Raw genomic sequence first — 22,959 nt, 5'->3', positions numbered from 1 at the left:
GTAATGTGAAAATGATCTCTCCTCAACTTTGAGGTTCTCCGATTCAGACAGATGCGATCAGCTTACGTGAGAGGAACGCGCTTCACCGACTTCAGCAAATGAATTTAGAGGGACAGCGCAAGCCTTAGATGTTCACTGATAAACAAAAGACATATAACACGAGCACGAGAGCAGGCCATCAACATTATTACCTGTAATAACTTGGCACTGAGAGGTGCACTCTATAAACTCTTGTATACATCCAGAGCAGTTCACTGTTTAATCCTACAGTAAAGTCCTAATAAGAATAGTAAAGCTAATCCTACATTCTTTATTCATACCACACCTGGTTTGTTATGCAAGCCAAGCATGAGCGATCGGGACCATGTGCGATTACAGGATGGTGCTCCCCTTTAAACACTGGGATGAGTGCGACAGATGGTTGGTGCAGGGCAGATTTGAGTCCCGTTGAATATTAACCGGTGTTCAGTGCTCAGCGCCCGAGCGCTTACGCAAACAACACTGCAGCTGACAGGTGATTAAGCATCAGGTGTTTGCTGCTACACAGTATTAGACCTTTTTCCTCCCGGACAATGCAGTACAGAGTGGTACAGTTACTACACCGAATCCTGGTGAAGGGCCTGTGTGTGCTTTCCATCAGATAATGCTACCTATGAAAGTTGAGGAGTGGAGACTAATGATAGGAATGTGTAGTCAACTGATCTAGAATTTCCAAACTGATTTCCTTGAGATGGAATAAAAATCTGATAGAGCTTGTTTTTCTACTAGGCACAGTTTTTTTTTTAGCCTCCACTATGGCAATACTTTAATAAAGGCTGAAGATTGAGAAACTGGTGCGTGCAAATGGTACAATGAAACAGAAACTCAATGAGTCATGCTTTTTTGTGACTGAATCTCAAATGGCATTCTACTATCCTACCATTATATTGTACCCTATGTAGTGAGCATATTTAGTGAACAGGAAGCGAGCTGGGATTCGGAAGTGGTGGATTTTTACGTAAAATCACTCTTAATATAAGCAATAAGGAAAACGTAGCATCAGTTATTACACTACTGAACTTTGCTGGATGTAAGATGATTCCGTGATCATTGTGTTTGGCCAATCAATGGTCACTATTGTAAGTCGCTCTGGATAAGGGCGTCTGCCAAATGCCATAAATGTAAATGTAAATGTCTGCAACGTTTCTAGCTCCACCCATATCTCCTTATTTGGTACACCTGCTACCTGAGCAGGAAAAGTACCCAAATTCAGTACATGTACTTGTACAGGGACAACGTGTCGCTGTAGAACAGAGAACTGTTAACAGGCACAACCATTCCACATTGTCAGGTGAAAAAATTACTATTTCATACCTTCACTGAAATGATGTGCATTATGTATAATAAGACACAGACGACGCTGAAGAAATATGGTTGCATTGTATTATTATAACCACATACGATAAAAACCGTTAACACATACAGCAGCCTTTGCATTATCACATTATCACATTAACACACGTGTGTGTGTGTGTGTGTGTGGATGCAGCTAGTGCAGCAAGCCCTTTCAGCTCTCTTCTTCTACACTTCACAGAGATAGAGACAGAGAGAGGACGGAGTTCGTCTTCCGCCAGCGTGTTTCGGTTGATTTATCTCAATCCGTAGTTTCAAACGAGATCGGGTCGTTGATCGCCCATGTACCTTCCCAACGGGGGCCTGAGGGAACAAACACATACCGCTGTTACGTTGTTTACATGTTACTCATCCCAAATATATTCCAGCAGCAATGACTTGGGTGTATGAGGATTTTTTAAATTTTTTTATTTTGCACTTGGAGTTACAAGGCTCATGTAGCTAATACTTACTTACATCATCAAACGCTCACATCAAACAGCTTTGTGAAGTTGTTCAGTTTCTCAAACAGACTTGCTAATGTGGTTTCTGATGCTGGATACACGGGAGTCTATAGAAATGGCCGAAAAGACAGTCGTAGCTGTACCTTGAAGTCGGATTTTCACCAGACTCAGGCCTGTTATGTTTCGGCCACACTTGCACTCTCATTCCTTTTCACAAAAGTGTCCTGATAGAAAACAGCATGCTGGGCATGTGCACTGGGAGCCTGACCCATGACCTTTATGTCATGTCCACCATTTTCATTTGTTTTGTGAATTTAAACATAAAACATGCTTTCTTGCAAGCCCCATCATTGTTTATATACTATATAAAACATTAAAACAGAAATACACAATACAGAAAATGGCATCGAAATAAGTGACACCATTTTGGAATTGTCGAGATCACATGACAACCATTTGTCATTTTTCCCAAAAAGCTAAGTTTTTCCCTTTTTCACACTACAATGTGAAAACACTTTTTAGAGAGCAGATTCAAAAAGGTGGTTTGCTTGATACTGGTGGTCAAAAATGCTGTTTTGTGGATAGAAAGGCAAAAAAAAAAAAGAAAAAAAAAGAAAAGCTGTATTTTTACATTTGTCTTATTACTATGGAGGAAATGCTAGAAGTAAGTTTGTCGATAAAGATCCAAGTTGATTTAGATATTTTATATATATTATATTGAATATTTTTATATTTACATATTTATATATTCATATATTTTTCCATACAGACTTACTGTGTTCTGCAGCTTTATTAAACTGTTCATGCACGAATGGTGCTACTGAACTTTTAACGCGAATGTGTGATTATTTAGGTGTGAAGTCTTAGATATGAATGCCGAACTGGTGGCTATAAGCTTCCCTCACTTGTTAGCTACAATACTCATGTAGCTCCAGTGCAAGAACAAACTTGAGACATCAAAAATAACTGAATTATTATCCGACTATTTATTAACTACAACGTGAACATAAAACTGTTTCATCACCACGCTATCACTTTAAAATTCACTACTGTACTTAGAGATGTGAACCTAAAAACCTCAAATTGTTATATAAAGCCTAGCAAGTGTAGTGCATGATGGCTAATAAGAGGCTCTGATTTGTTGATCAAACAGTGTGTTAAAATAGAATAAAAGAGACAAGCACAAGACAACACGTTTGCTATAAATAGGAAACACTGTCATTTTAGACACAATGTTATATTGTGTTCACATGTTTGTGAGTTAGAAGTATCACTGTAGCATAGCGGAGTGTAATACAAGTGTAAGGTTTCGGAGTAGATCTATCACCGTTTGTAGAATATGTAAATACGTACAAATTTAAAGGAAAAAAAAAACATCTTGGAAAAATTTCCCTGTAGCTTGACGTACAAAAATGCTTAATAAATGCTGTTACAGTAGCTATAATTTCACTTTATTATCATGCATAAATGTGCTGATTCATTTAAAAAAACAAAAAAAAAACAAAAAAAAAAAAAACAACAAGAAGATTACAAGTAAGTAATTTATAACAGAAATTATCAAGAGTCAGGAGTTACAGTTTTTCTGTAGGTAAATAAAATGACATTTTATATATAGGTATAGATTCAAATAGCACTACACAGTATAGTTTCTGCAATGCCATTAGGTTATACCCTATGTAGTGTGCATATATAGTGAACTTGATGCCATTTAGGATTCAGGAGTAACTAAATATCAGTGATGTCAAATTTATTGTGTGTAAAGAAATAAAAGCAAATCTGAATATTAAAGTTTTTTTTATTAAAGTTTGTGGTTTTCTTTGCTTAAAAAAGTCAGGTTCATTGATTCATATTAAACCATTTAATTTAATTTAATGATGAAACGATTTTTAGGAATTTGAGAGCTCCAAAGTGCACCGACAGCTGTTTTCGTGTGTGTGTGTGTGTGTGTGTGTGTGTGTGTGTGTGTGTGTGTGTGTGTGTGTGTGTGTGTGTGTGTGTGTGTTCTCACCAAACATCAGTCCCTTGCTCTGGGAGGCTGGTAATACTGCTGCGTAGGTCGAGTGCGTCTGGGCTGGCCGTCTCCTCCCCGTCGGAATTCCAGAGAAGTCTCGTAATAAATGTCATCCTCGTCCTGTGTAAAAGATACACAGGTTTAATAACAGTCATTAAGGCTAGCACATCAACAGCTGCCAACAGCCAACAGCTGCCTGACAGGGCATGCACAAATGAACCTGAATCAGATTCACATGACTGTAAATCAGATCAGCTCCATTTACACCTCTGTATTTCATTTGAAGCTGTGTGACTGTGCATAATCATCACCACGTGCTCACCCATGTGTCCATGTGTACAGGTTTGATATTTTGAAGCAGGACCTCCTCGCAGTTGCCGTAGTCACTGAACACGACCACGGCTGTAGAGCCTGAGGGATGCACCGCCTCAATCACGGCCCGATAGAACTGCAAACAGAGGAATGACAACAAGAAGAAGATTAACAAAGGTTAAAATATAGAGAGAATATAAACACATTTAAATGGTGAAACAAGCAAACTAGTACTATATCATTTTAAAAGCGACACATATATAGACAACCATTTCGAGTTTTTAAATTTCACTCTATATGCCATTTAAATTTCACTCTATATGCCATTAACCTGCATTTTATGGCTTTCAGCGGGTCATTGCCAAATGACAGGAAGGCATCCTGCCTTCAATTATGTGCTTTAGGAAAAAAAGATTTGACAAAACTTTAGTTTCAGAAGTCTGTCAATCAGTTAATAGACTGAAATGTTTGGAGTGAATGAATCTTTTTGTTTTCTAATCAGAATCTCAGCAAAGCATTATGACCTGATTTTCTGGGTAATCTGAAGACTAACAGTACAAGTTCCTCAGATTTTGATGGTTATATATCAATATCAGTGATTTAAATAAAAAGATGTTGATGCTCATTCTACTTCTATTTGCTACTGATTGATTTCAGGCTTCATTTTTGAAATAATTATTAGATCTAAATCTGTGTAGGGTTCTAAGGGCCGGGTTCATGTTAGGGCTGGTCAATATGAAGATTTAATACTCATGATACTCATGATATCATGATACTGATTCTGAACACACTTAAGCATAGGCACTAAAATAAAATGTTATCATATCATGTATCATAGTATCGTGACATTAAACTGACATTCCACTGACCTTGTTGTCCTCCCAGTAAAGTGCAAGGCACTGGTCTCCAGATTTCCAGTTTCCATGGTTACCACTCTCCGCTTGATAACCCATCTCTGACCCTCTGTGACCTTTTATCGGTCCTGACCTCTTCTTGGGGGCGGAGTTATAAAAGCTGTTGTTCTTCTGAGGCGGGCCTGAAGTCTGTGGTTTGATGGGACCCGTGCGTCTGGGCTCCGAATCGCCATTTTGGAGAAGTGTGTTTGGATTCCCGCCTCCTTTAATGAAGTGCGTCTGACCCCCATCGTGTATAACGGTAGAGTCCGTCGTCCCAGGAACGTGGACAGAGTTCCAGTTGCCTGTCGTGTCCCGATCGAAGTGGGCGGAGTTAGGTCTGTCTGGCCTGCCTTTCCTCTTGCTGTGGGGTTCGGGTCTGTCCATCGCAGCTGATTCTAATGGTTTGGGTCCTAGTGGGCCGTTTGCTTGGTTCTTTTTAGATTGATCGGATCCACCTGCATGGTCCGGCTCTCTCAGACCCCGGTCCCGTTTTGAGCCCTGATAAAAGTTCGCAGACTGACCCTGTTGACCTTTTGACCTCTGGTTTCCTGTAGAGGTAGAGTTCACATGTCCGCCCTTCGTGTCTCGCCTTTCGTCTTTCCGTTGCTCTACTCCGCCTCTCCCTCTTTTCTCACCGTCGCTCCAGCTCTGATTCTGTGAGGGGATTAGGAGAGACGATTCAGCAAAGCTGGGTTTGGGGAAATCGCTGTCCCTCTGGAAGCGAGGGGGTCGATCATTCCTCTGCGACCGTCCCTCATTTCGGCTAGGCTGCTTGTTCTGAGAGGCTTCTCGGGGGATGTGATCAGGATTTTGAACGCTTGTCCTGCTTGGATGCTCCTGCACTTTCTGTGGTGGCTGTTTCTTCGTCTCTAGAGGTTCAATTAAGAGTGTAAAACTTTTAAGTGGCTCAGAGAGAAAACCCATTACCAGAGATGTCACATATTCATGTTAAACATGGGCTACAATGGCATTTCCATCAGAAGTGTCACGGCACATATGTCAAGGGCAATCATGCCTTATGCAGAGTAATGGATGCGGTACATAGCAACAGGCAGAGTTTTATTCCTTACGTATGACCTAGAATCCTTAGCCCTAGTATCCTTTAATCACACCTTTTTCTAATATTGGAGGCAAAATTGCTATCCAACAGAAAAGGCATATACATTATTCCATATAGACATATACACACTTAAATAATCAGAGAGTTTTTATATTTAAATGAAAACAGATAAAACGGCAGCTAGAGTCAGTATGAAAGACTCAGTAGGAAAGACAATAAATAAAAGACCTCGAAGGCATAAATATGGTGTTACTGCACTGGCTGTTTCACTGCCCTCAAATAGCGCACATTCCATTTACCATCAATAGAGAATGCTCCCATTTTAGACTCCAGGAAGTCGAAGAGTGTGCTAGGCCCTGAAGGTCTCGCTCCTCCATCCTCGTCATCATCCTGCCTGGATCTTCCTCGCCCTCTGCCCTTGCCTGATAGAGAGAAGACCAGCATTATCACACCACCCAAAAAATCATATTAGTTTGACTCTGACATGGTATAAAATTCCACATATCCAGAAATACCACGTGAGGCAGCTTAGAGCACTAGCTTAAATGGAATGCTCTTATCTGAGGCTAACTGTATGATGATTCTACCTCTGGGTGGTGGGCGACTCGGCTCCACGGGGGCTGCTTTGGCCTGGTTGGCTCCTGCAAGCAGGGAGTTAAGTGCTGCCTCCACATTATTGTTGTTGTCCAGCAGTGCCTGCCTGGCTGCCTCTTTACTGAAACCCATCTCCATGATATCCCTTAGAGCCCTCTCGTCCACCTGGAATTTTATAGAACACATGAAGCCATGGCAGTATATTGGATACTGCTCCAATGTAGAGTATACTACATACATAACAGCTATGAGTATTCAGCTTTTATTCTGAAGCACCACAAAAAACTCACAAACTTTTATCTTTTAAACTGAATGAAAACATTGTTTTGCGAGATGCAGTACACTACACACAAATTCTGTTCACAACAAACTGTGTACTACATATTGAATATTGTATATTGTATAATGCATACTCTATTGTGTGTACTACGTACTGCATACTACGTAGTCTACTGCATACTACATTATTGCGTAATACATATATTATGCACTGCATACTGTGTACTGCATACAGCGTTCAATTTAAGCTCATCATCTGGGTGTCTTTGGTGTACTGGAACTTAACCTTCCTTACAAACTGCATACTGAATACAGTGCACTATGTACTGCATACTACATACTTAGTGCATCCTGCATTCTATGTAGTCTAGACTTCATACAAAGTACTCCACGCTGCATGCTGTACAGTGTAAAAATTCAGCCTGAATATTATATAATCTGGGTGTCTTCGGTGTACTGGAAATTCACATTGCTCACAAACTGCGGACTGAATACGATGTACTACATAGTGTGTTCTGCATACTACGTACTGTTTACTATATACTGTCTATTACATACTGCATACTACATACTGCGTTCTGATATATATGTCTGTGTGCTCTATACTATACACTACATACTGTATACTAAATGTTTTACACTATAAAGTGTGTATTTTACACTACATAGTACATACTCTGTTTAATCAGGGCTTAAAATTAATTGTATGCTTAGTATGCCATTCTCAACAAGTAAATGAATTAGACCAAAGAGCTGTTTTCATATTTCCACATTGCCAAAAGATTTCAGACAGCACAAGTCAGAGCTACAAGTCAAAATAACGAATCTTTGGGACTGAATACGATGTACTACATAGTGTGTTCTGCATACTACATACTGTTTACTGTATACTGTCTATTACATACTGCATACTGCGTTCTGATATATATGTCTGTGTGCTCTATACTATACACTACATACTGTATACTAAATGTTTTACACTATAAAGTGTGTATTTTACACTACATAGTACATACTCTGTTTAATCAGGGCTTATAATTAATTGTATGCTTAGTATGCCATTCTGAACACAGCCACTACACGCTGATTGGGAATGAATTAAAAACTACTGCGAGCGTGCCCTACAAAAGAGTTTCACATCCTGAGAAAAAAAGGGGAGGGAAACAATCCCCTGGAGGAATATCACTGACTAGTCATCATCTTATCTCTTCAGTGAGATAGTTTTATCTCACTGAAGCCATTCTCATTCAACAAACCTGAACTTATGTTATGTAATATGATATACCATACCAAAGGTATACATTTTTTTCTTTTTTTTTTTTTTTTTAGATAAATGTGATACCAACTCATACCAGCTCTCGATACGCTCCCTCTGGCTTGCTCTCAGTTCCACTCTTATCTCGCTCCTCTCTTTTTCTCTGGTACGTGTCTCGGTTCTTGGAAGTGGAACCTGGATTGGCGAGGTTGCTCCCTGCATTGCCTCCACCACCAAACGTCCGTGTCTGCACACAAGCAGAGACACAACACAACAGATGTTTATCAAATGGTTGCAGATTCGGGAACAGATGACCAGGGATGTTAAAGCAATATTTCTCGATAGAGCAAGCACACCGATCTGTATAGAACATCATATAGATCTTTTAATATCTTAAAAAAAAAATAATAATAAAAAATATGTGATGGATCACACAGTGGAACAGTCATTCATTTCCCTAACATAGGAAATTACATTTTTCATTATTCATTTCAAATCAATTTTTTTTGTCCTGTGTGAGAAATATTAAGCTCACTCACAGCCTAGGGCTGAAATTATACGACTAGACAACCCAATTACTTATTACATTTACAAGTTTTTGTCTGCAAAAGTGGCAAAAATCTCAACAAGTAAATGAATTAGACCAAAGAGCTGTTTTCATATTTCCACATTGCCAAAAGATTTCAGTCAGCATAAGTCAGAGCTACAAGTCAGAATAACGAGTCTTTGGGGCTGCATGAAATATTCATCTAAATGACACTGCAATTAACTGCTGCTTTAGAAACTCTACAGCAGTGCTCACTGAAGTGCTCTAATGTAACCAAGTGAAAACACAAAAATTAATACTTGTTCTCTTAGTCAATTATATTTCCATGAAAAAACTATAATATTCATCTGATTTGTATGAATTCAAATGAACACGTGTGTGGTTGGATTTCTTGACATTCATATGGATGAAGCCATAAGAATGGGGACAAACACTAACTCCGCCCCTTAGGGGTGGGCAATATGCAAAGAATAAAAAATGCTGAGGCATGCTGTTATAGGAAAATAATCAGCCTGATACTTCATAATTGTTTATTTTTTTCCAATAACAGCACATACTGAAGTGTTTTATTCCTTTTATAGCCACAGCAATTTGCCTAATTACAACTTTTAATTTATTAATAAATGACACGTCCTACATTTTATCCATTTATATCTAGTGGAATGTTCATGGGACGTTAGTTCCTGCTGTCAACTATGTTAAAGCAGTTTAAAATAGTCGTTCAGTCACCAGCCTCTCTTTTCTCTCGTGAAGTTAGTAAGACAAAAATAAAAATGGCACAAGCTCCTGTCTCCTGAAGACTTTCCCATTACAAAGCACTGACACTGGAGAAATGTGCCCTTCCATACATAGAAATGATAACGTATTAGAACGAGCTGTGATTTGTCTGCTGTTATAGAATATTAAATCAACCTTCTGACCAATCAGATTTGAGAATTCAACAGCGCTGTAGTATAAGACGGAAATATCATATCAATGCATTATATATATATACATATATACACACATTATTATATATATATATATATATATATATATATATATATATATATATATATATATATATATATATATATATATATATATATATGTATGTATGTATGTGTGTGTGTGTGTGTGTGTGTGTGTGTGTGTGTGTGTAAAATCACAATATTTAAGTTACAGATAAAGATTGCACAGAGTACAAAATGTTAACATCTAGTCAGCTGCTTCCAATCTGAGTTTTCTCTAATTATAAAAAAAAAAAACTACTGATATTTCATTAGTATTTTTAATGCTCATATTAATGCCCATCCTACAAACTTTGCTACTTTTCATACGACTTAAGTTGAGCAAATGATTATGGATTTGCATCTGTTTAAGACCATGCTGAAAAAATATACCAGATATCTAATTTCAGTTAAAATCATTTGCTTTTTACTTTTAAATACTACATTAAAGTGTAAAGTGTAGTGCAATACTTTTTTTTTAACTTTCCTGCAAGTATAATTTTGATTACTTTCACTTTTAATTAAGTATGAGTATGACACAACACCCTCTAATTTCACTTAAGTATAATTTTTCTGTACTTTCTCCACCATGATCATTACTTTCAACTTTTCCCACCTCTTTGCTTTTGGCTACTTCAGCAATAGCGGCAATCCTCTGCTTCTCAAACTCGTCGTTTTCATTTGTAGCTTTGGAAGCGTTGCTGCTTTGTAGGGTTTTCTTCTGATCCAGCGTCTTACTGTCCACCTCGTCCTTACGCACACATTTCTGTGGACGGAAAAACACTGATAAGAGTCTTGGGGTGTGTATAATCAAATAGGCTGCAACCAAAAAAAAGGTTGTGTGTCTTCAGATTATTCCTGTAATCACGGTCTTTAAAAAATGTAGTTCAAAACCTCATTTTACCTGTCCAAAGGGTACAAATGGAGGTGGGCCACCCTCTGCACCTATATTAGTTCTGCTGTGCTTCGCAAGACTCTGTTTAAAAAATAAATAAATTTAAAAAAATTAAGAAAAAAAACATTGTAAAACGGGTTTTAGAAATGTACATTAAAAAAAAAACTTAGAAATTTAGAGAAGCAAGAAATAACTTCAGGGAAGTAACAGTAAGTCTGCTTCACCTATTTTCCTGTAACAGCATGCCCCCAAGTGTTTTATCTCTTAATTAATTAAGTGAATTGAGAATGAATGAATATACAATGCAGCATGCCCTGTTCTGTGCATATAACTACTACCAAAAAAAATTGTATTATTTATTACTCATATTACTCATACAGTCTGACACTTTTCTCAAGAGGCTCACCCTTTGCAGCTCCCATTTCTCAATCAGGTGATCCACCTCGCCCCCAAGGACTGCGATCTTGCAATCGTCTAACAGCAGAAAGCCATTTTTCACTGGGACCGTGCCCAGGAGTTTCACTTTGGTTCCAGGTGGAGTGTTCAGACTGCAAGCAGAACGCAAATCACAGCAAATCTCAGCTACATGGTCGTTAGACTCGGATTTACTGGAGTAAAAATAATTGCATAAAATGCAAATTAGACAATATAAAGTTTTTTCCTCTCAAAACAGGTGATAAAAATGACCAACACCTCTAAAGAATAATTATAATTAAATGCCAACAGTGTAGTCCTTGAAAAAATATTTTTAAATTGCTCTCAGTGCCTAGGAACTCTGACCATTTCCTGTTTCCTTGGTGTGCAACCATTAAGGCGCACACATTAAAAATCTCTCTCATCCATCGGTATGGAGAAAACTAAAGAACACTCTAGACAAAAAAGACAAGTGAGGTTTCGACCTGCACAAGTCAGGTAATGGACACTCGGAAGAAAGCACTATCTGCCCTCTGTCGCATACATGATTTCACAGATGAGTGCCCACGATTGGCTAGCATCACTCTGATTGACAGGAGAGAGAGAGAGAGAGAGAGAGAGAGAGAGAGAGAGAGAGAGAGAAAGCCCCACAGAGGACAGCCAATTTCACTCTCTTGGACTTCCAGCCACAGGTCACATCGTAGGGATTCGAACTTGCGACTTATTTTTGTTGCGCCACTCAGGAACCTGTAATAAGGACATTTTAAAATGTTTGGAAGAGTTGAAAATTTGCCAGAGCACACTGCCCCCTTGGTTGTCTAGTTTCAAAAACAAGTAGTGATGCCACCTCCATTATAACATCAAGCTGCTTTGAAACGTCTCAGGCTTTTCCTGAGTGAAGCACAAAGAAATGCAGCTCCTCAACTCTTACTCAAGAACATTATGAACATTATGAACAGAGAACGTCCACATGCACAAATGTAAGAATATAAAGGAGTTTGAAATGTTGTGCATAGAGGAGAGACTCTAACCTTGTTAGACATCACAGGAAGGGACTCATTGCTGTTATTCTCTCCAAAGGACATGGAGCTTCATTATATATTAACAATAAGGGTGCCGATTGTTCACAGTTTACGAAATGGGTTTGGAAACTACAGTACTACAGTATTCAAAGAAAGCTATATAGCATCTCCAAATGATTAAGCTCAAAATATCATTTAAGGCATGCTTGTTTTCACAAAGGGTGCCAATAATTCTGGAGCACACTGTGGTTGCAAAGAATGCATCACCGGTTTATAAACACAATGCAGACAAGCGGCCTATTTTGAGTGCATTGCGTTTAAAGAGCTATGTTGCATTCTTTGCAACCTCAGTGCGTTCCAGAATTACTGGCACCCTTTGTGGAAAAATAAGGGTAATTCATTACCAAAAAGAGGCAACAAACACACATTTAGATGCCAGATCCAACCTGCATTTTCTTTTACTGCCTGTTCTAAAAAGTAAACCAACCCCCACCCCCCCCCCAACCCCCTTTCCAAATTTCACATCAGCTGTGCAAGTTTAGATTCGAAGCCAGCAGTCAAATTTTAATTAAAGTGAACTTATCGAAGAGAGAGAGACTGAGAGAGAGAGAGCGAGAGAGAGAAACTCAATTTCCCCCTCACAAGCATACCAATAAGCCATAAGCCAGACGAGATGGGGAGTAGTGATTATGCCAAAAAATGTTAGCACATTTCCTCAAATGGATCTCCCTGTTAAATTTCAGTATGACACGGTGCACTTATGAAAGCACTCATGCTAATATCCACTCAATCCCCCCATCCCACCCCCCGACTCGACTGGTCTGCTCTACGATCAGGTCGAGCTCTTCTGAATGCGTTCGTTAGATGCGAGGACTGGGGCAGGATTTGAGTCTCTGATGCGTGACACTAGCGCTCCAATTAGAGCCATCTTCCTCTCGGCCATTTCCAGCTGCGGCACAGAAACGAAACCAAAAGACAGTGTGAAGGAAGTGGGTCTGACTGGTCTGCTTGGTTTACCTGCTACATAACAGCACTGTGAAACAGCAACCACAATGATTCTCAGTATTTCAGATGATTTTACAAAATCTTCAGGCACCTTCACAAAATACATTGAATGCAAGAATACTGAATGTACAGTATGTGTGCTTGTTTTTGCTGTAAAAGTGTTTTTTGAGAAAATAAACCTATACCTTTACATTTAAACTATGCCCTGGGATTACAGTCAGCACACTGTCAAACTCCAGATCACTCCAAAACAGCATTTGTTCCATCAAAAGAACAGAGGGTTTGTGCTGTTTAGTTATTTTATTTCTAAGCCTGCACAGATGCAGCACAAAAATGACTGTTAAATGGCAGAGAACGCATCACATTGCACATTGCACTCACTCTCGCAGATAAAACGTTCTTAACTTTACAATACAAGGAAATCTGGAGTCCAGACGAATAAATTGTAAATTCTCCTGCAAATGATTTATGAAATTGATAAAGGTTAATCCTGTGTGTATTCTTGAATCGTTAGATTGTCATCAACATACGAAAATTATTCCTAATTTTGCAACCCAGTTCGCATTCCCTGAAAAAAAAAAAAAAAAGGAAATTAACTAGGCAAAATGCACTGTTATGAGTTGTGGATCGTAGATGTTCGGAGTATGAGTTCAATTAAATTCACAGCGCAAAAAAAAAATCCCTCCTAGCTTTACCAGCGTCTCTGAAAAAAGAGGCCAGCTATAACACTGGGGAGGAGAACAGTAGGATGTATTATCTCCTGGCCCTGAGGAGGGACAGAGGGATGGATGGAGAGTGAGAGAGGAGGAGTGCATGCATAAAGAGAAGTCTGTTCCTCAGACAAGCGTGGCAGCGCAGTGCTCTAGTCTCCACCTGTACCGGCTGGAACAGAGCCACGCCGCCGGCTGGTGCCAGGACGCAGCAGTAAATAAGACGGAGGAATGGAAGAAGATTGTCTAGTGGAAAAGGGGTGAAACGAGTTAAACGAAAGCAAAGCAAGGAGAGGCCAGAGGGTCACCGTCATCTGTGTTAGGCAGCTCGCGAACACAAACAGGTCTTGCATGCTGATCTATGATTTCTTTCTGTGAAACTGTACTTGTATCTATTGAGATCTCAAGTTCAAGTGGCTTTATTGTCATTTCAACCATATACAGCTGGTACAGTACACAGTGAAACGAAACAACATTCCTCCAGGACCATGGTGGTACATAAAACAACACAGAGCTACATGAGACTACACAGAACTGAATAACAAGGTTGACCCTGAAGCAGAATTTTCCACCTCTGTCTGTAAAAAACCAAGCATCGAAACATCAGGCAACAGAGCTATATTTTAAGATCTATAATTTATCATTATTTCCAGACAAACCTCACTGATGTTTAAACACCCGGCAGCTATGACTAAACAAAACTGTTTGACCATACTGCCTTAGAAGTCATTTTAATACTCAATGACAAAAATCTTGTGTAAAATGAGAGCACAACCATGAGATAAGCAATGGATAAAAAAAAAAAACTTCCAAATGTGCTGTTATAGAAAAATAGTCAATTATGGGGTGGTGTGATGAAGCAAAATTACTGTTACCAACCTGCAACACTAAATATCTCATTACAATAAATTAAACTTGTATGTCTTCTAAGGGGATGTAAACGTTTTCACTCAACCGTATTAAAATAGACTAGTGAACACTGGCCACGGTTAACGAGAAGTGTGCATTAATTTGACCAGAATTATTATTTTTTTTCAAACTTGCCATAATTTATCATTATTCTTTTTATACAATCAGCTTGCTTCTTTCCACAAAGGGTGCCATTATTTTTGGAGCGTACTGCGTTTGCATGAATGCTACACAGGTTTATATATAAGGAGCATATTTTGAGTGCACTGTGTTTATAGACTCATGTTGTAGCCTTTGCGACCAGGTTGCGCTCCAAAATTATTGGCACCCTTTGACTGAACTGAATATAAAAGCGCATGTTTAGGTTCCACTTTCTTTTAGCGACCATTACAAATTGTTTTAAAAGTTACAACGTTCATTTATTCCGACCCTCCAGGATTGGTCAAGATAATCTTTTACAATATAAATACAATAAAACTATGTGATTTGCATATTGCAGATAACAGAAATCATTTTTTTCTGCAGTGCCTGAAAAACTTTGGATTTGTTTCAATCCCTCATCGTGTAAAAATCACAGCTTTACTGCAGTTACATGTCATTCGTCAGGTCTACGGCAATCATGAGGGCCCTTCTTTTAGTTTCAACTGTACTTCAGCGCTCAGTGATTTGTATGAGTGATGAAGGCTGATGCAGTACATCAGTCAGTTAAGTCTAATTATCAGTCCTAAGCTAATGTATTTATTTAATCTCTCCCAAGCCACAGTGGTGGGTCAGTGGTTAAAGACTCTGAGTTACTGATCAGAAGGTCGAGGGTTCAACCCGAGTTCTCCTCTAAGTTGCCAGTGTTGGGCCCTTGAGCAAAGGTCCTTAACCCTATCTGCTTCAGGGCCGCAGTATAATGGCAGACCCTGCGCTCTGACCTCAGCTTCCTGCGCTGTAATGCACAGTATATGTGACAGATAAAGGCTTCTTCTTGTCTTCCATTGAGTCTGTCCTGTGGATATAATTGAGCTAATTATCTTTTAATCGCTTTGCACATGTAAAAGTCATGACTACATGACATTGGTTTTATGTGCTTAATAGCTTTTTAATTTCCTATATGATTAATGACATCATCAAATTAATTACACAAGAGAGGAAATGGTAAATTGGTAAATTTGAAATTGATTTAAAGCCTTAGTCAAAACATATGTCTTTGTGGTTATAAAAACCCATCACTTAGTAAGTATTCGCTAGTGGTAGGCTTGAGAAATACTGTATATCCATAAATTCATTCAAACAGCATAAAGACTGTCAGGGTCATCTCCATGGCAACACACATAACATGTCCACAATCCCAGAAAAGAAAGCAGGAATGATGAATAGGGATTTTTATGCAGCACTTTCTTTGCTGATGTATTGTGTACATATGTCTAGGGCTACGGCATTCAAAACACGAAAGTGGGAAGAATAAGATATGACTGCACAAGCTTTATTGGTGCTTTTCTCCTTTAGGCACTGCTACAATGCAGAATTCAAATAGTCCACATGTCTGGTTTAAAATGAGCTTCGCTGTCCTCGCATTTACCTGCCTGTAGTCACAATGACATACTACAATGAGTGTAGATGCATTACTCAGAGTTCTGCTCTTATAGAACTAGATGTACAGTGTCTAGCATGAGACCCCCAAACTAGCCTAGAAATTATATGTCATTAAATCTACACAGTATATCCCATAATACTGAAGTGGTGGAAAATATGAACATATTTTGCAAAATTATCTACACATTAAAAAAAAAAGTACAAGAAGTGATTGCGTAAGTATTCACCCCTGTCACTACAAAACCCCTAGATTAGTTCTGGTGCAACCAGCTGCCCTCAGAAGTCACATAATTATTTAAATGGAGTCTAGTTGGGTGCAATTAAGTGTCATGTGACCTTAATATAAATACACCTGTTCCTGGAATGTGCTGATAACCAAGAGGTTATCATAACAAGTCCAGGACAAAGTTCTGGAAAAGTATTAATCGGGGTTCGGCTATAAAAATTATTCCAAACTTTGAAAATTCCGTCGAGCCAAGATTAAAAATACAACAAACAAAAAAAAAACCAGCACACACGTGACTCTGCCTAGCTCAGTGACCAGGTAAAAAGGGGATTAGTCAGAGAAGCAACCAAGAGGCCACGGGGAGCTCTGAAGAAGAAGCTGTTCACAGGACAACCACCGTCTCTACACATCACAAAGCAGGGCTTTATGGAAAAGCGGTGAGAAGAAGATTCTAAGGGGGTGAATACTTATGCATTGCACTGTAGATGTTTAGGGTGAAGATTACGATTATCTTGATGTAGTCCAGCTACACTGATAGCTCTTGAATAAAGATAACAATGCTTGTTTTACAAGATGTATGACTTTCTATTTTTAAAAATTTTATTTCCCTTTCAGTGGTTGCAGTAAAGCAGGTAGCTGATGTAAGCGTATTGCTAATTCTGATTTTTACACAGAGTTATCTGACATCACCATCGCCAACTCCCAGTAAGGCCCTGCCCACCACATACAGTTCAGAAATATGTGCCAGAAAAAAATTTAATCAACATTCTTTCAAAACCGCATTTTGATGAGGATTTTTCTTCCTTTTAACCATAAATTTAGCACAGAATCTACAAATAATACTAATGAACTAAAGATGAAGTTAAATTAACAGCAGTGTTAAGTACTGTGGACGTGGACAGCCATTACAATGTGCAGTGTATTTCATACCATCTGTGAAGGTTTTACCTTATTTTTGACAGATGTTTAAACTCCAGCCCTGCGCATGTGGTCTGTCCGTCAGTCATCTGGAGGCGGAGCATCCTGGGAGCAGCCTGAGACTCCTCGTGTTCTTTTGGGGCGGCGACATTGCGTACCTTCAGCACCTGGAGGACACACGGGCCCTTCAACTGGCAAAAAACAATGAGAAGGTTAAGAAAGAATCATTACAAATATCCTAACCTGGAACAACTATGATTTATCTAGACAAGCTGCAAAACTGAAGAAGTTAATTAACACTGACTATACCATAACGCTGATGTATTCTCACATCTGAGTGTTTTTTTGTTTTTTTTTAACTGCAGCTTGGCTAGTATTGGCAGCTGTAATTCAAATCACAGGTTAATATTAATGCACTCATTCTAATGTGTTGTCATTTCTATAGTAACAGTTCATTCAAATCTAATGTATTACTATTTAAAAAAGATGTATAATTGTTGATATGATACAGTTTTCTGTAAGAAGACAGTTATTTAACATTTATGAAAGGAGTCTCCAGTGTCAGTGCTTCATAACAGTCAGTAGGTTTTCCACCATGGGAAAGTCTTCAAGAGAAGGAAAAAAGAGAGACTAAGTCATAACAGGAACCGATCTGTTTTGTGGACATTCCATAATGTTAAATGTGTAGAAAGTACATCATCACTGTTTAGCAAACAGAAAATGTAATCATTAGCAAACTGATATGAGAGGAATAAAACTCTTCAGGACATGCCGTTAATGGAAAAAAATAATCTTCAGAGTGGTAACAGTATTTAATTAATTATTAATTATTTTCCTTTAATAGCACACCTCTGAGTGTTTTATTCCTCATGCAGAAAATTGCAGTCATATGTTTATGTAACCTGACTCATTTTTTTAAGTGTAAAGTTGCACTCAGTTGGCTTGAAATCAGGAATGTGAGCTTTGGGAATGTGATAACAGTTTGGCAAATCATCAACAACCGCATTCTCACACCCATGGGTTTATTTTCATTTCCGGTTTAAGTGATTACTTAACAAATCATAAACTAAACAGGGTTAGTCTAAAGAAAAATCGATAGCACAATGAATTATTTGTGTCAATAAATGATCCTGACAACTCTAACTGCTGCACAAACACTCTCTTTTCTGTATACTACTTTCTTTCCAAGTATTCCGCAGAAATATTGTTCAATTCTTCTTGCAGGACTTCCCAGAAATTTGTGAAACCCATCTCAGGACCTTTTATTTTTTTACTCTGACGCCTCCCAGAAAAGCCTGGCTGGATTAGGATTGGGTGACTGAGCAGACTGTACCATTACAAACAGCATTCCCTGTACAAATATCCCTCTCTTGGCCAGACATCTGGCAAGGTCTCCTCATAACTTCTACAGGGAGTGAGTGAACATGATCCGAGGGCGGTCGCGCATTTCCTACAATTTCACTCCGTCAGGGAAGGAGGAAAGAAAAATGACTGTTTAAAACAAATACGAATTCCCACGATATCTCATCTACCTTCCTACAGGGACATCCAGTGGCCACTCTGCGAAAGTGCCGGAATAATACTGCAAACACACGTGGACTCACATACCCTCTCAGTCACTTACACACTCACACACAGTTAAGTAAAATTACCTCCTCCACTCTGCCACTGTTGATATCAGCAGGTAGAAAACCTTTTCCAATAGTTCTCAGATCAGTCTGTAATGGAGAAGCATAACAATCCATGTTTATCTGTTTCGATCATTAATCTTTTATGACAAGATGACGTCACATAAACATCACAGACTTCGTGATTAGTGTGCCTTGAAATATTTTACTACTAATTATACCACAGAACTTCTGAATTATTAAAAGAATGTCGCTTATCTTGTTATGTTGAAACATATCATTGATATGATGAAGTTTTCTGTAAGGAGAGTTATTTATGGAATGAGTCTCCAGTGCCAGTGCTTTGTAACAATTGGCAAGTCTTCAGGAAAAAGACTCGGTAACATGACAACATGTTTTTGTCTTATTAGCTTCAAGACAGAGAGAAAAAAAAAAAAAAAAAGTTTGGTGAAGGAAAGACTTTTATGTTTATAAGTGAGAACAAGAACTAACATGTTCTGGGGATGTTCCACAACATTAAATGTAACTATAAATGGATAAAAAAGTATGACGTGTTGTTCTTTAATTAATAAACTATTGTAATCATTGAGAAATTTCTCTGGTATAAGAGGAACAAAAACACTTCAGGACGTGCTGTTACAGGAAAATACAGGAGCCCGACACTGTTTCCACGCTGAAGTTGATTATTTTCCTATAATAGCACGTCCTGAAGTGTTTTTATTCCTTTCATACCACAGCAAGCATTTTATTCCTTACTTTGTGAATGCGTACCAAGTTAAAATGAACATTTTCTGACAGGTCAGTTATTATATAGCAAAGAAAAGACTCAGAAACACACATTTCTACTTTTATAACATAACAAAATCCAGATTTGCACACGATGAAAGTCTCAGTTTCTTAGTTCCGTATTTGCATATTTGAACGTCACTGGTTCTTTTAATTTTTCAATGAGATATATTTAATTAGAACTGACTTTTCCACTGTGTGCACTTACTTCTCGGAAAAGTTTAATTCATAATAAAAATCTGCTGTTTTTTTAATAAATAAGTCTATAGTGATTTCCAAGCTATGACATGAACCATTGTAGTTCATGCAGCTTAACTACCTGGACTGTCTGCAATCTTCTGCCTAGTCATGTTGACAACATTTTTTTATTACACTTTCAAGAATTACTGCTTAACAACCTTTAACTGTGAAACTATTCACTGAGAGTGTGAAACTATTAGGGGTGTAACAATGCATAGCAATGCCAGAAAGAAATCAGAATCCTATTAATTATGCATTTAATGCAACTGAACAGTTTGAACACCAGTGGTGCCAAACGTGGACATTTTAGCCGACCCTGGAGCTCTATTTCTGGTTAAATGACACTTCAGGTGCTCATTACGTTTCCATCGATAATTTTCACCCAGATTTGAAACTTTTTGTTTATTCAATCAATTTTTTGGACGAATTTATGGATTTATTTATTTATTTTTTAAGATATGGTGAACCTGTAGTACATTTTGTTTACAATATTAAACCTCTGTTCTGTGCAATTCTTGATTTATTTAGCTTTATACAGACAAAAAAAATGCACATTGTTATGCACTGTTTATGATTCAGAAATAAAAGGAGTCTTTTCAGTGAGAATTTTTCTTCATTCAAATTTTGTTCAACATATTCTGAGAATTGAGTCGAATCAAATCGTGAATCAAACTGAATCGTGACTGGAGTGTTACTGACTCTACAGTAAGGCAGATTAGACATTAAGGACTTTTCCTACACATACAGACTTACATTCAATGCTACGTTGATGATGTCATTGAGTACTGCCTTCTCTTTCTCTGAAGAGCTTTTGCACTCGTCTATTCCTTCATCTGTGAGATACCTGATAGAAAGAATGACAGAAATCTGTTAATCAGAAGAACAATTCACTGAACAGTGCATTCATGTGAGATATATTTAACTTTTTTAGAGCCTTCTTCTTTGTAAGCGTGTAATATTTAGTAGAGAAAACACTGACCCTATATCCGGTATCGGTATCAGATGTAAAGTAGGTCATGTGATAATAGCAGCCACTTATGTTTCCATAACAACAGTGAGTACCTAGCTATTATAGTCAATATAGCTATCAGGGAACTGTCAAAAGAAGTCTGGGATAAAGTTGTGGAAAAGTATCACAATGTGATTATTTTAAAAAAATTGCAAACTTTGAACATGAGAGTCACAATAAATCCATTATAAAAACTGAAAACAATATGGCTCTGCCTAGAAGAGGCCATCCACCAAAATCAGAGACAGCAAGGGCATCTCTGAGGGAGCATGAGAGATCCACGGCTCAGCTGAGAGAAGCTGTTGAGAAGAAAAACCATAACCTCTCCACAGAGCTGTGTTTATTACTGAAAAAAGGCATACGAAGTCCTGTTGGAAGACTCAGCAGACATATGGAAAAGCTGCTCTGGTCTCAAACTGAACTTCTTGGTCTTGGAACAGAAGAGGAAATGCAACACAGCTCATCACTCCAAAAACACCATCCCCACTGTGAAGCACGAGGGTGGTAGCATCATGTTGTTGGAATGATGGATGGAGCAATCCTAGAAGAATATTTGTTCCAAGAGAATTGAAAGAGACTTGGGACTGAAGTGAAGATTCACCTTCCAACACAACACTGTCTCTAAGCATACTTCCAAAGCACTGGAGTGAGTCAAAAGCAAGAAGCTGAATGTATTAGAAGAGCCCAGTCAAAGCCCAGACGTTAGTCTGACTTGACAAGTAATGTTTGCCAGCGGACTCTGTCCAATCTGGCAGAGATTAGGCACTTTTGCTGAGAAAAACGGGCAAAAAATATCAGGATCATGATGTGCAAAGCTGATAGAGACATATCACAGGAGACTTGCAGCTGTAATTGCAGCCAATATTGATACGGTGGGGGTGAATACTTATGCAACCAACAATTATCTGATTGGTTTTATATTATTGAAAAATTGAAATAATAAAAACAAAGAAAGTAATTTCAGATAATAAACTACACGTGCACCAGAACTGACGTCTGCCAAAATACGGCTAGATAACCAGTAACAGCCGGTGTATCAATAATAGCAGCAATAAACCAGCTGACGTTGCTAACTACTAGCTAAGATTAGCGTGCTAGCTAGCACGCTAGACTAGCTTATTTAAACTACCACTTTACTCAGCTAGTTGTGGTTCTCATAGATTAATGATATATATTAATGCTCCCACTGCTTCTCTCATTCAGCTAGTGATTCATTTATTAACGTCGTTTGAAGCCTTGTGTAGCATTACGCAGCTAGCTAACGTTAACCATCTGTTTTCTTCCCATCCGTATTCCGCCGCCGAGCTCTGATTGGATAGCACTATCCCACTTCCTGTGCCAGGATTGGCTAACCTCATACTCATAAACGGTCCACCAATTAGACACGCGCGAGCACAAACTTATAACCAATCCTCGCACAGGAGGCGGGATTTCCCGTATTACGGGTGCCGCTATGACAACAGCGCGCTAATCTGAGTTGCTATCATTTTTTTTTTTTTGCTAACAACAGCTAGCTTGTTGTAAATACTCACCAGCCTTCTTTAGTGAGCGCTGAGCTCAGCTCCATCATCTTCCAGCTCGTAATAAAATGTCCTGTGAAAGCCAACAGTCTATCTAAGTTGCTGTTTTGTCATTATTTACCGTAATGACGTTCGCTAACTGTTCAATAACAAACCTACTCTACAAGAACAGATGCGACTCCTAAACTTCTGTAACGTCAGAGGTCAAAGGTGAACTCTTCCGGTTCCGTCACGGAGCCTGTTCAAAGCCTGCTCAATGCAAAGTGCACTACATAGGGCTTAAATTACTCACTAGGTAATGCACTACGGTCAAGTCCA

The 22,959-nt window shown here is 38.5% G+C and overlaps 1 protein-coding gene across 1 annotated transcript; it reads right to left on the bottom strand.

Moving 5' to 3' along the window:
* Nucleotides 1-1,402: 1,402 nt before the first annotated feature.
* On the bottom strand, nt 1,403-22,860 carry tdrd3 (tudor domain containing 3). The gene is made up of 14 exons (XM_026930843.3): nt 22,654-22,860; nt 20,866-20,956; nt 19,111-19,176; nt 17,489-17,649; nt 11,080-11,221; nt 10,683-10,754; nt 10,395-10,544; nt 8,340-8,489; nt 6,702-6,873; nt 6,414-6,536; nt 5,028-5,923; nt 4,169-4,294; nt 3,844-3,966; nt 1,403-1,695 (listed from the first exon to the last, which is right to left on the bottom strand). Exons 1-13 carry the CDS (start codon nt 22,689-22,691, stop codon nt 3,850-3,852), a joined length of 2,304 nt encoding a protein of 767 aa, XP_026786644.1. The 5' UTR covers nt 22,692-22,860; the 3' UTR covers nt 1,403-1,695; nt 3,844-3,849.
* Between the last annotated feature and the right edge of the window lie 99 nt (nt 22,861-22,959).

The sequence above is a fragment of the Pangasianodon hypophthalmus genome, chromosome 11 (assembly GCF_027358585.1).
Source record: "Pangasianodon hypophthalmus isolate fPanHyp1 chromosome 11, fPanHyp1.pri, whole genome shotgun sequence".
In the NCBI taxonomy this organism is placed as follows: Eukaryota; Metazoa; Chordata; class Actinopteri; order Siluriformes; family Pangasiidae; genus Pangasianodon; species Pangasianodon hypophthalmus.
The sequence above is the reverse complement of the archived record's forward strand: the minus strand, read 5'-3'. Positions and strand labels throughout refer to the sequence as shown.

Bases quoted from the DNA above. Each gene is read 5' to 3' on its own strand.
- tdrd3 (XM_026930843.3), bottom strand. From the start codon at position 22,691: ATGATGGAGCTGAGCTCAGCGCTCACTAAAGAAGGCTG. The intron at 19,177-20,865 runs GTAAGTCTGTAT...TCTCCATTACAG, and splicing joins TCATCAACGTAGCATTGAAT to ACTGATCTGAGAACTATTGG. The intron at 3,967-4,168 runs GTGAGCACGTGG...TCTTTTACACAG, and splicing joins CTGTACACATGGACACATGG to GACGAGGATGACATTTATTA.